This window comes from Coregonus clupeaformis, unplaced genomic scaffold (assembly GCF_020615455.1).
Source record: "Coregonus clupeaformis isolate EN_2021a unplaced genomic scaffold, ASM2061545v1 scaf0058, whole genome shotgun sequence".
NCBI classification, from domain to species: domain Eukaryota; kingdom Metazoa; phylum Chordata; class Actinopteri; order Salmoniformes; family Salmonidae; genus Coregonus; species Coregonus clupeaformis.
The window spans coordinates 304,794-319,217 of NW_025533513.1; the positions used below are offsets into that span (position 1 = coordinate 304,794).

Sequence of the window (14,424 nt, forward strand, 5' to 3'; positions counted from 1 at the left end):
TGTCAAAATTGGTGAAGTGAAATGAAAAACATAACTTGTTTCAAAGAATTCTAAAAAATAAATAACGGAAAAGTGGTGCGTGCATATGTATTCACCCCCTTTGCTATGAAGCCCCTAAATAAGATCTGGTGCAACCAATTACCTTCAAAGTCACATAATAAATTAAATAAAGTCAACCTGTGTGCAATCTAAGTGTCACATGATCTCAGTATATATACACCTGTTCTGATAGGCCCCAGAGTCTGCAACACCACTAAGCAAGGGGCACCACCAAGCAAGCGGCACCATGAAGACCAAGGAGCTCTCCAAACAGGTCAGGGACAAAGTTCTGGAGAAGTACAGATCAGGGTTGGGTTATAAAAAAATATCTGAAACTTTGAACATCCCACGGAGCACCATTTTTAAATCCATTATTAAAAAATGGAAATAATATGGCACCACAACAAACCTGCCAAGAGAGGGCCGCCCACCAAAACTCACGGACCAGGCAATGAGGGCATTAATCATAGAGGCAACAAAGAGACCAAAGATAACCCTGAAGGAGCTGCAAAGCTCCACAGCAGAGATTGGAGTATCTGTCCATAGGACCACTGTTAGCCGTACACTCCACAGAGCTGGGCTTTACGGAAGAGTGGCCAGAAAAAAGCCATTGCTTAAAGAAAAAAATAAGCAAACACGTTTAGTGTTCGCCAAAAGGCATGTGGGAGACTCCCCAAACATATGGAAGAAGGTACTCTGGTCAGATGAGACTAAAATTGAGCTTTTTGGCCATCAAGGAAAACGCTATGTCTGGCGCAAACCCAACAACTCTCATCACCCCGAGAACAGTGTGGTGGCAGCATCATGCTGTGGGGATGTTTTTCATCTGCAGGGACTGGGAAACTGGTCAGAATTAAAGGAATGATGGATGGCGCTAAATACAGGGATATTCTTGAGGGAAACCTGTTTCAGTCTTCCAGAGATTTGAGACTGGGACAGAGGTTCACCTTCCAGCAGGACAATGACCCTAAGCATACTGCTAAAGCAACACTCGAGTGGTTTAAGGGGAAACATTTAAATGTCTTGGAATGGCCTAGTCAAAGCCCAGACCTCAATCCAATTGAGAATCTGAGGTATGACTTAAAGATTGATGTACACCAGCGGAACCCATCCAACTTGAAGGAGCTGGAGCAGTTTTGCCTTGAAGAATGGGCAAAAATCCCAGTGGCTAGATGGGCCAAGCTTATAAAGAGACTTGCAGCTGTAATTGCTGCAAAAGGTGGCTCTACAAAGTATTGACTTTGGGGGGGTGAATAGTTATGCACGCTCAAGTATTCAGTTTTATTGTCTTATTTCTTGTTTGTTTCACAATGAAACATATTTTGCATCTTCAAAGTGGTAGGCATGTTGTGTAAATCACAACCCCCCCCAAAATCCATTTTAATTCCAGGTTGTAAGGCAACAAAATAGGAAAAATGCCAAGGGGGGTGAATACTTTTGCAAGCCACTGTACCTATTTAAAAATGCTGTTCATTGACTATAGCTCAGCATTCAACATCATAGTACCCTCCAAGCTCATCATTAAGCTCGAGGCCCTGGGTCTGAACTCCGCCCTGTGCAACTGGGTCCTGGACTTCCTGACGGGCCACCCCAGGTGGTGAAGGTAGGAAACAACACCTCCACTTCGCTGATCCTCAACACTTGGGCCCCACAAGGGTGCATGCTCAGCACCCTCCTGTACTCCCTGTTCACCCATGACTGCGTGGCCAAGAACCCCTCCAACTCAATCATCACGTTTACAGACAGCACAACAGTAGTAGGCTTGATTACCAACAATGACGAGACAGCCTACAGGGAAAAGGTGAGGGCTCTGGGAGTGTGGTGCCAGAAAAATAACAAAACAAAGAAGATGATTGTGGAAAGTTTCAAGGTCCTCGGTGTACACATCACTGACAAACTGAAATGGTCCACAAACAGCGCCTCTTCAACCTCAGGAGGCTGAAGAAATTTGGCTTGGCACCTAAAACCCTCACAAACTTTTACAGATGCACAATTGAGAGCATCCTGTCGGGCTGTATCACCGCCTGGTACGGCAACTGCACCGCCCGCAACCGCAGGGCTCTCCAGAGGGTGGTGCGGTCTGCCCAATGCATCACCGGGGTCAACCTACCAGCCCTCCAGGACACCTACAGCACCTGATGTCACAGGAAGGCCAAAAAGATAATCAAGGACAACAACCACCCAAGCCACTGCCTGTTCACCCCGCTATCATCCAGAAGGCGAGGCCATCAGACTGTTAAATAGCCTTCACTAGCACATTAGAAGCTGCTGCCTATATACATAGATTAGAAATCACTGGCCACTTTAATAAAGGGAACACTAGTCACTTTAATAATGTTTACATATCTTGCATTACTCATCTCATATGTATATACTGTATTCTATACTATTCTACTGTATCTTAGTCTGTGCCGCTCTGACATTGCTCGTCCATATATTTATATATTCTGAATTCCATTACTTTACTTAGATTTGTGTGTATTGGGTATATGTTGTGAAATTGTTAGATATTACTTGTTAGATATTACTGCACTGTCGGAGCTAGAAAAGCATTTCGCTACACCCGCAATAACATCTGCTAAACACATGTATGTGACCAATAAGATTTGATTTTATCATTAATTTGCAAACCAAATCTGAAGAGGGAACACAATGTTTATCTTGGTGAGGAGCTTGACAACTGTAGGGATGAAAACTGCTGCTGGTGTTAAATTGGTATTAATAACTCAAAAAGATTTATGGCTCTGTGGAAAGATTCCATTAGAACTACTGTTCCCACTCCGAGAGCTAGCTTGCCATTTCTCCCTCTAGGTCAGGGGTGTTAAGTCATTTTGCCTCGGGGGCTGCATTCGCTCTTCAACGAGGTCCGAAGGGTCGCGCTGAAAATGTTATATTTCGATGTCGTCAGAATTTTAAAAAATAGTCCCCTATCTATCGTATTTTGAATTTTTGATGCTCCCTGAATGTCTAGTGATTATTAGTGCGCTGGACAGTCAAGAAACGGTATGAATATAGATCTATTATAATTTCTACACTGTTTCGATTTGGTTTTAGTCATTTTAAAGTGTATTGAGTTCGTTGTCAATACACCCCCCTCCCCCCACACATATTATTTTTTACTCAAACCACCCACGGGCCAGATTGGACCCCCTCTCAGTCCAAGCATTTTGTTGACATAGAGTTTTACTTAAATATATAGTAAGGGCATACTGTGACATGTTGTACCACACAAAAGCCCATTGTGACAGAGTGTGCAATCTCCCCAGCGTTTTTCTGTAATTTGACAGGAGATGCACACAGACACACACCAAACCTGTCTGTCAGGTTGTACCGAACACTGACTAATCAATGCACAGACCGTAACCAAGCTCTATCCAAGAGGAACTGATATCACTGTCAAAACATAAAGGCATGGAGTATTATTCGGTTGGTGTCAAACCATGTTACAAAACAACAGATGGAAAAGCAAGGTATAGAATGGACACAATTATCTTTCAATATTACTCTGTACCGCGCTACACTCTGTTAATTTATCTCCCATGGGAAGTTGAAGTGTTGAATCAGGTGTGCTAGTGCTGGGCTAGAGCAAATATGTGCCCCCTGGTATGGATTGAGAAACACTGATTTAGCACACACTCTTATCCATAGTTACTTCATGTAGGTTCATTCAGTAATTAAAAACAAGCATTTGACTGAGGTAGAATCTCTTCAGACATCGATGTTGGTAGTAGGGTTAGGGTAGAAGAAGAAGAGTAGGAGAAGAGCATTTCAAATGACCATGACACACAAACACCACATCAAAACAACACAACACTAAATGAAGAGTAACATTTATCACAAGACACCTCTTCATGATCACAGACTAACTAATACTGTGCTTAGATGTATTCCTTTGAATGTTAAAGCACTGTTCTTTAAATGGCTGTTCTTTACAAAGAAAATAATGTTCCTGTCTTGTACACCCCCCACCAGGACTGGTCCTGCTACCCTAGGTCCAGAAGGTCCATTGTAGTGAGTTTTACATGGGAAGGACTGTTCTATCACCATGGTTCCTGGGGGAGGGTCACTTACCTCACTCTCCTTCCTCTGTTTGCATTTTCTCTCTCTTTCTGTGTGTGTGTTCGGTTTATGTGTGCCCATTCTGGCCCTCCTAATCCCTTACAAGAAGCACCTGCAAACACACAAGAAAGTGCACGCGCGCGCACACACACACATCTGATGAATGGCCTCTGCACCACGTCTGTCGAGTATGACCAGTGTGGGGATGTGTGTGTGACTGCCCCCTCCCTTCCTCCCTCTGTCTCATCCTATGGATGTTTATGTCTTCCTGGATGTCTGGATTCCAGAACACTCCCTCTCTCATCTTTCTCTCGTTCAGAGTTCCTCTCTTTAACCTTTCACCCCGTGGTGACCTCTGACCTTGTGTCAGCCCCTATGAACCCTGCAGGGGTCACATGATGTCTGCCAGGTCGTGTGATGTCATTTGACCCTCTGGGTTCACCAGTCAGGCCCTGAGACTGACCTTTGAACTTCGAGAACAGCAAACTTATTATATCTGTGGGAACAGGGAGTGACTTGGGAAAAGGTAGAACTATAAGTGAAATGTAACCTCCATAGAGCTGTAGTAAGTCTAGGGCCCTCCTGAACACAGCCACTGTCCTTCTGTGGATAAAGTGGCAGTATTGGACCATGTTAAAGTTTGTGTGTCTGTCTGTGGGCTTGCATTGCATAATGTTCTCCTAACGTTGGGATGAGGTTCTGTTGGTGTTGGTTGGGATAATGTTTTGATTCAAGCCCACTCCTTAGCTTCTGGTGGAGGTGTGTGGTGGCTCTAACAATGTCTGTCTTTATGGTGATTGATGTGTTTCTCTTAACCACACACACACACACACAATTTCAGTACTCCACAGCCCTGGTCTTCAGTGTTTAGTCACAGCCTGAGAAATGTTTGCCTAACGTTACCTAGTGAGTGTGCTAGTTAGAGCATCAGACTTCCAATGAGTGTGCACTTGGGTGTAAGTGTGTGCATTATTTCAATGCTTGTCCTTAGTGTAGTATTGTTGCTAAGACAAGCAGTTTCAGTTACTAATGTTTGAACATTGAAGTTGAATCTGTTGAGCTGAGCATGTGAATCATGTTCATCTGTGTCCAAGGGTACATGACTAATCGTGTGTGTGTGTGTGTGTCACAGGACTGGTCCATAGACTTCAACCGTACACTGAGTCGGCGAGAGACTAAGAAGAAGCCTTCCGATGGAGTCACCCTGACGGGCATCAGCCAAATGGAAGAGCAGCAGGCAGCCAAGAGTAGCAGCAGGTAACCACACACTGTCAGGAAGTGGGAAGACATTTATCAAGGTGCAGTAGATAAACAAACATGTCGGAAGGCCAGTGAAAGAATGTAGCTTCCAATACTCTCTTACCACTGCCACACACATAAACATTCCACACACCACTTCCAAATCTAAACATCATAGTTACTGTTCCTCCACAACAAGGCTCTCTGCTGCTGATCGGGAGCGCTGGTAAAGCATTCCGGAGAATAGCCTTTGGAATGAAGTCTTTCACCACTGAGCTGTTGCCATGGTCACAGTAAACATTCCTGTAACAAGCCCTGAGAATACAGAGCTGCCCCACTGACTGTAACGGTTGCACAATGGTTGTTTAATGGTTGCACACTGGTGAATTGACTCCAAACATGACCCATGGTGTGTATAGGGTGTGTACTGGGGGAGTGTGTGTGTGTGTTAGTGGGCACTGGAGGAGAAGAGGGGAGTTAATGAGAGGAATGTGAGGCACAGAAAGCATTTGACCCTTTGGTATCCATCAGATGTGCATACTGCCAAACATGGGTCTGCCTCGCACTACCAGCATAAGAGACACGTACTCTGTCACCTCACTTCTACAGTACAGTAGGCTATATCTGTGTCTACAGGGGTGAAGGTGTGTGTGTGTGTGTGTGTGTGTGTCGATCAAAATTAGTTGTACTTACAGTGGAAATTAATTTTCACAGCTCACGACAACACAAACAATAGACTGTACAAACAATGGCCATATAAGGAAAAGGAGGTAACAGTGAACATCTTTGTCTGGACCGTAGTATAACCACACTCCTTCCTCATGTTCATGTATTATGAGAGTTGGTCCACATTCCTGCGCTCTAGCAAAATCAGAGATACAACCACTACAAGGGATAGTACAGTCGTGGTCAAACGTTTTGAGAATTGGTCTTCACAAAGTTTGCTGCTTCAGTGTTTTTTGATATTTTTGTCAGATGTTACTATGGTATTTTTTATTTATTTTTATTTCACCTTTATTTAACCAGGTAAGCCAGTTGAGAACAAGTTCTCATTTACAACTGCGACCTGGCCAAGATAAAGCAAAGCAGTGCGATAAAAACAACACAGAGTTACATATTATACTGAAGTATAATTACAAGCATTCCATAAGTGTCAAAGGCTTTTATTGACAATTACATTAAGTTTATGCAAAGAGTCAATATTTGCAGTGTTGACACTTCTTTTTCAAGACCTCTGCAATCCGCCCTGGCATGCTGTCAATTAACTTCTGGGCCACATCCTGACTGATGGCAGCCCATTCTTGCATAATCAATGCTTGGAGTTTGTCAGAATTTGTGGGTTTTTGTTTGTCCACCCGCCTCTTGAGGATCGACCACAAGTTCTCAATGGGATTAAGGTCTGGGGAGTTTCCTGGCCATGGACCCAAAATGTCGATGTTTTGTTCCCCGAGCCACTTAGTTATCACTTTTGCCTTATGGTAAGGTGCTCCATCATGCTGGAAAAGGAATTGTTCGTCACCAAACTGTTCTTGGATGGTTGGGAGAAGTTGCTCTCGGAGGATGTGTTGGTACCATTCTTTATTCATGGCTGTGTTCTTAGGCAAAATTGTGAGTGAGCCCACTCCCTTGGCTGAGAAAGCAACCCCACACATGAATGGTCTCAGGATGCTTTACTGTTGGCATGACACAGGACTGATGGTAGCGCTCACCTTGTCTTCTCCGGACAAGCTTTTTTCCGGATGCCCCAAACAATCGGAAAGGGGATTCATCAGAGAAAATGACTTTACCCCAGTCCTCAGCAGTCCAATCCCTGTACCTTTTGCAGAATATCAGTCTGTCCCTGATGTTTTTCCTGGAGAGAAGTGGCTTCCTTGCTGCCCTTCTTGACACCAGGCCATCCTCCAAAAGTCTTCGCCTCACTGTGCATGCAGATGCACTCACACCTGCCTGCTGCCATTCCTGAGCTGGTGGTGCCCCGATCCCGCAGCTGAATCAACTTTAGGAGACGGTCCTGGCGCTTGCTGGACTTTCTTGGGCGCCCTGAAGCCTTTTTCACAACAATTGAACCTCTCTCCTTGAAGTTCTTGATGATCCGATAAATGGTTGATTTAGGTGCAATCTTACTAGCAGCAATATCCTTGCCTGTGAAGCCCCTTTTGTGCAAAGCAATGATGACGGCACGTGTTTCCTTGCAGGTAACCATGGTTAACAGAGGAAGAACAATGATTTCAAGCACCACCCTCCTTTTAAAGCTTCCAGTCTGTTATTCTAACTCAATCAGCATGACAGAGTGATCTCCAGCCTTGTCCTCGTCAACACTCTCACCTGTGTTAACGAGAGAATCACTGACATGATGTCAGCTGGTCCTTTTGTGGCAGGGCCTTTGAAATTAATTGCAATTCATCTGATCACTCTTCATAACATTCTGGAGTATATGCAAATTGCCATCATAAAAATTGATGTTTGTGTCATTCTCAAAACTTTTGACCACGACTGTACATTTATCTAGCTATCCCCCTTAAAGGGAAAATACATCTATTGAGCTATCCCCCTTAAAGGGAAAGCACATCTATCTAACAATCCCCCCTTAAATTGATAGTTTACTGCTATATGGGCATTTTTATAATTTGTTCACTTTAAAAGTTGTTTATGGGCAACTAACTATCGAGTATTATTTATTTATATATACATACACATACACACACACACACACACACACACACACACACACACACACACAGACAGTACCAGTCAAAAGTTTGGACACACCTACTCATTCAAGGGTTTTTCTTTATTTTTACTATTTTCTACATTGTAGAATAATAGGGAAGACATCAAAACTATGAAATAACACATATGAAATCATGTAGTAACTAGAAAAGTGTTAAACAAATCAAAATATATTTCAAACTTCAAACAGCCACCCATTGTCTTGATGACAGCTTTGCACACTCTTGGCATTCTCTCAACAAGCTTCACCTGGAATGCTTTTCCAACAGTCTTGAAGGAGTTCCCACATATACTGAGCACTTGTTGGCTGCTTTTCCTTCACTCTGCGGTCCAACTCATCCCAAACCATCTCAATTTGGTTGAGGTCGGGGGATTGTGGAGGCCAGGTCATCTGATGCAGCACTCCATCACTCTCCGGCAGGTAGCTTAGTGGTTAAGAGCGTTGTGCCAGTAACCGAAAGGTCGCTGGTTCTAATCCCCGAGCCGACTAGGTGAAAAATCTGTCTGTGCCCTTGAGCAAGGCACTTAACCCTAATTGCTCCTGTAAGTCGCTCTGGATAAGAGAGTCTGCTAAATGACTAATTAATTTTTAAAAAATTAATAAAAAAATTAATTGGTAAAATAGCCCTTACACAGCCTGGAGGTGTGTTGGGTCATTGTCCTGTTGGAAAAACAAATGAAAGTCCCACTAAGCGCAAACCAGATGGGATGGCGTATCGCTGCAGAATGCTGCGGTAGCCATGCTGGTTAAGTGTGCCTTGAATTCTAAATAAATCACTGACCGTGTCACCAGCAATCCACCCCCACACCATCACACCACCTCCTCCATGCTTCATGGTGGAAACCACATATGCGGAGGTCATCCGTTCACCTACTCTGTGTCTCACAAAGACACGGCGGTGGAACCAAATATCTCAAATTTGGACTCATCAGACCAAAGGACAGATTTCCACCGGTCTAATGTCCATTGCTCGTGTTTCTTGGCCCAAGCAAGTCTCTTCTTATTATTGGTGTCCTTTAGTAGTGGTTTCTTTGCAGCAATTCAACCATGAAGGCCTGATTCACGCAGTCTCCTCTGAACAGTTGATATTCAGATGTGTCTGTTACTTGAACTCTGAAGCATTTATTTGGGCTGTAATCTGAGGTGCAGTTAACTCTAATGAACTTATCCTCTGCAGCAGAGGTAACTCTGGGTCTTCCTTTCCTGTGGTGGTCCTCATGAGAGCGAGTTTCATCATAGCGCTTGATGGTTTTTGCGACTGCACTTTAAGAAACGTTCAAAGTTCTTGAAATGTTCCGGATTGACTGACCTTCATGTCTTAAAGTAATGATGGACTGTCATTTCTCTTTGCTTATTTGAGCTGTTCTTGCCATAATTTGGACTTGGTCTTTTACCAAATAGGGCTATCTTCTGTATACCACCCCTACCTTGTCACAACACAACTGATTGGCTCAAACGCATTAAGAAGGAAAGAAATTTCACAAATGAACTTTTAACAAGGCACACCTGTTAATTGAAATGCATTCCAGGTGACTACCTCATGAAGCTGGTTGAGAGAATGCCAAGATTGTGCAATGCTGTCATCAAGGCAAAGGGTGGCTACTTGGAAGAATCTCAAATATAAAATATTTTGATTTGTTTAACACTTTTTTGGTTACTACATGATTCCATATGTGTCATTTCATAGTTTTGATGTCTTCACTATTATTCTACAATGTAGAAAATAGTAAAAAATAAAGAAAAACCCTTGAATGAGTAGGTGTGTCCAAACTTTTGACTGGTACTGTGTGTATATATATCTACAAAGCACAGATCTAGGATCAGCTTACCTTCCACAAACCTTAACCTTAACCATTAGGGGGAAAATACAAAACTTTTAATAACAAAACTGACCCTAGATCAATGTCTAGGGTGACTTCAGATCTCATTAGCTCTCTGCCTGCATTTTGACTCAGTGACCTCGGCTCAGAAAAGTTTAGGGATAGGGAAAATTTGATTTTGAATGGGAATCAATTGTTTGGTGCCCACAAGGATAATGAAACAAGTGTGTGTGTGCGCATTTCCATTGTACACTTCAGTCAAGATTAGTTGTACTCAAAGTGGAAATGCATTTTCACAGCAACACAAACAATAGACTGTACAAACAATGGCCATATAAGGAAAAGGGGGTAACAGTGAACATCTTGTCTGGACTGTAGTATAACCACACTCCTTCCTCATGTTCATGTATTATGAGAGTTGGTCCACATTCCTACGCTCTAGCAAAATCAGAGGTACAACCACTACAAGGGATAGTACATCTATCTAGCTATCCCCCGTAAAGGGATAGTTCACTGCTATATGGGCATTTTATAATTTGCTTACTTTAAAAGTTGTTTATGGGCAACTAACGATCGACTATTACCCTATATATAATCTACAAGGAACAGTTGTGCCTATCACCTAAAAGCAGACTGGTATTGGTCTGAGACCTAATATAACATCCTTTTTTTCCTGACTGCTGCCAACTAAAGTTACATTGTTGCCGCCGTTCAGTGTTTATTTGGTGTTTCAACTCCTCTGGGAGAGATTTGGTTACCTCAGAGAGCGTAGTGCCGTGACTGTCAATAAAGGTGTTCACATTTTGTCCACAGTGCAGTGACGTTGTGATTGGACAGATAGCTACTACGTGCCATGGTCCAACTGCACTGTAAACATATGATGTTCCTGGTTGAAGTTGCCTCTAAGCACAGGCCTAGGATCAGCTTACCTTCCCCAAATCCTAACCTTAACTATTAGGGGGGAAATACAAAACTGACTGTAGATCAATGTCTAGGGTGACTTCATTGTAATTCATTCTCACAGCAGACTAGTGTGGAATTCCAAATCTACCCCCAGTCTCTAACCCAAGGTACTTCTCTAGATAACATTGTTTTTTTCTTCAAGATAGGTGTCACTAATATGGTGATGCTTTGACCTAGCCAATCAGAGGGCAAGATGGAGCTATTGCCATATTGCTTAAACCAATCTGATCCTCTCAGATCTACCTGAAGTGTCTAGGGAAATGGGCTGTTATATGGGTCAAATTGGAATTCAGAATTCATTCCTGGTGAAGTCAAGAATTGGAACGTTTTCTCAAACCCAGAGAGTATCAGCTGGGGAAAAGCACTAATAAAATGCTAGTAAAAGCAGAAGAGGAATTGGTGAAGGTGTATAAATGTTGTATGAATGAAAATTGGAATGGAAAACTGGCCACTTCTTATTTGTCAACTTAACATGCTTATTTTGTGTGACTCTCCTAGTGTCACAATGGATGTCTAAAAAACATACGTAACCAGCGTTGCCTCGTCATGTGTTTGTTGTCACAATGCTCATATTGTCTATTTAATTGGTTATGGTTGGACGTGTCACTTGTGTACTCGTTGTGTGTCCATTATGTCCTAAACCCTCATCCAAGGTTTTCGATTCAGCTTTTGCTATGTCACGAAGCTGTCTGGATTCAAGGTGTGTATGAGTATGTGTATGTGTGTGTCACAAATGCCTCTCTCCGTGTGGTCAGCCTGACTGTGCCCACTAGCACAGAGCCGGTGGGTTCGAACCCCTTCGAGGATGACGACGACGAGGATCTCCAGGAGACCATGAAGGAACAGCCCACTGTCGTCAACAACAACAACAACCGCAGTCCGCTCAATGTCAAAAAAGTGGAGGAAGTGAAAACGTTGGTGAAAAAGAGACCCACTCCTCTCCCTGCTTTCCTTCCCTCCCTCTCTTCTTGTTTTCTCTTTCCCTCAGTCTTTGGGTGAATTTACTATTTTAGTGTTACACAAGTGTTTCTCAGGGCTGCACATGTTTGTTCCAGCCAAGCACTAGCACACAGGGCTTGCTGATTAGTTGAGTAGTTGAACCAGGTGAGCTAGTGCTGGGCTAAAACAAAAATGTGCACCCCTGAGAAACACTTCAATAACACACTGTTGAGGCACATCCTTTCTGTCCTCTACCATCTTTATTTTTCATTACTTCTCTTTTATTCCTCTCCTCCCTTTTCCCTCTCTCGCTCTCTCTTTTCTCACCCCTCCTTTCTTTTTTCTACCGCTTCCCTCCTCTCTCCTTCCCTTTCCTTCCCTCCCCTCTCCTCTGCTCTCCTTCCCTCTCCTCTTCTCTCCTTCCCTCCTCTCTCCTCTGCTCTCCTTCCCTCCCCTCTCCTCTCTCCTCCGCTCTCCTCCCCTCTCCTCCTCTCTCCTCCTCTCTCCTTCCCTCTCCCTGGCTAGCGGCAGGCTGTGTTACTGTGCATGGGCTCTCAGTGAGCGATCACACCAACCCTACATTAGTCATTACTCCTAACAGTACCAACTGCCAAGTCCTGCAGAGCATCCTTTCTGCGCGTGTGTGTGTATGTATTTTTCCTGTCTGTGGTTACTGTACAGTCAGATCTGTTGCAAGTTGGAACTTAAAAATACAATTTCTATAGAATTTTGACTTTAAACAAAAGCCTGTCTTGAACTTATATAAACCTATATTGGGTCCTGTTTTACGCCAGGTCTGATATTGACTCAAGGCCGGGCAGAGAAACCGGCACTCATAAAGTCAACAGTGTGTGTGTCTCAGTCTCTCTGGCATAAAGCAGGAACTATGAGATGACAAAGGTGTTTGAGTGTACCAGCTGCAAGGGTCTGACTGTAACCTGAGGATGTGTGTGTGTGTGTTTCATGGGTTTTCTCTGACTGGGGAAGAAGGGTGTTTGTTCATCTGATTACTGTACATCTACCTCCCTCCAGTGGTGGATGGGGTGAACTCCAACCATGCTTTTGTACTGCACTCGTGTCACTGTGCCATTGTGTTGACTTGCCTTACCTCAGCACTCTGTCTGTGTGTCCACTCCAAGTGGTGTCAAAGCAAACTCACAAATCCATTCGCCAACAAAACCTCACAGCATTGGTTTCCTAAAAAGGCATGTTTTTCCCCCATTGGTTGATTTGAGAGAGGAAGGGAGAAACCTATATGCTTACAGTCTATGTATCCGGGTGGATTCGGAGATGCATTTGCTGGGCCTTCTACGTGTTGTGCTGTACTCTACATTGGTGTCGTTGTTCTACCAGGCCCTCTTAACTCTTTTTGTTCCCGCTTCTCTCGCCTGGCATGCTGGATTGTCCAATCGGTGTGTGAGCAGGGCATGATTGACAAGTGACATTTTCAAATGTCCCTTATATTGATTGGCTCCTCTGTGTCCGTCTAGCGCCAGCAGTGTGGAGAAGTCGCAGGAGTGGTCGGATGAGGAGACTGGGGTGAACCCGTTTTCCATGGAGGACGCCAACGGCGACGGGAACCCATTTGAGGTGGAGCCGGCATCCTCAGTGGTGTCTGTGGCCGTGCGCGCCATCTACGACTACGAAGGACAGGAGCAGGATGAACTCAGCTTCAAAGCAGGTGTGTGTGTGTGTGCGTGTGTGTGAGTGACTGCGAGAATACTTGAAAGACTATGCGAGTGAAAAGTCCCCTGCCCTGTCCCCTTATTCTCTAGTCTGCTCTCCTGTATGACCACTGCTAAGTGAAAGGACTGGATGTCTCCACCAGTCTTCTTTTACTTGCCATGTCCTGTCAGATCAGTTATCTATGACCATTAGAACACAGAGAAAAGTGAGTGAGGCTGAATTGTGAGTCACAGATCATTTTTGAAACTGCTCAACAGAAAGACATGCTCATCATCTACCACTATCTTTTCATATAATAATCTGTCCCTTCCTCCCTGTTCTCCTTTTTGTCCTGAAGGCGAGGAGTTCACCAAGATAGGAAACGAGGACGACCAGGGCTGGTGCAGAGGGCGCCTGAAAGATGGCGTGGTGGGCCTCTACCCCGCCAACTACGTAGAAGACATCCAGTAATGACAGAGCGAAGGACGAGGAGGAAAAAGAGAGAGAGGAGGAGGATGTGGAGGAGGAGATGGGGCAGGAGGGTGGGCGGGGTGGGGCAGGCCTCGCATTCACCCCTCTCACCCCCTACGTGGTAGAGGCTGGCCACAGTGGGGGGTGGGTGGGGAGAAAGGGGGTGGCAGAAGGAAGGGGTTTGCCCATCGAAGATGAGATGATGATGTAGCTCTCTCTGTTTTATCTTCCTGGATCCCATGTGCACAAACACAAATCTTCCTACAACTACGGCCTGCTCTCATTGTCAACTTTTATGATGGGACACCCAGTACAGAGTCTAAAGCCAGCTACAAATGCACATGTTACTTAAAGCCATTACTGTTACAGAAAAAATATAAAAAGCTATTGAAAACATGTAAATCTCCAATTGTAGCTTGAAGTTATGAAGATATTGAAGGAATAAACAGATTTAAAAGATGTGAACAGACATGGGAGAGGATATACATGTGTGTATTG

The 14,424-nt window shown here is 44.1% G+C and overlaps 1 protein-coding gene across 1 annotated transcript in view; it reads left to right on the forward strand.

Annotated features, from left to right (window-relative positions):
* LOC121549352 (protein kinase C and casein kinase substrate in neurons protein 2) overlaps positions 1-13,968 on the forward strand; it is a 35,007-nt gene extending 21,039 nt beyond the window's left edge. Inside the window, exons 8-10 of the mRNA XM_045212861.1 lie at positions 5,231-5,355; positions 13,281-13,471; positions 13,814-13,968. Of these exons, the coding sequence (XP_045068796.1) occupies positions 5,231-5,355; positions 13,281-13,471; positions 13,814-13,926 (429 nt within the window). The 3' untranslated portion in view covers positions 13,927-13,968. The remainder of the gene's footprint in view (positions 1-5,230; positions 5,356-13,280; positions 13,472-13,813) is intronic.
* The last annotated feature ends 456 nt before the right edge of the window (positions 13,969-14,424 follow it).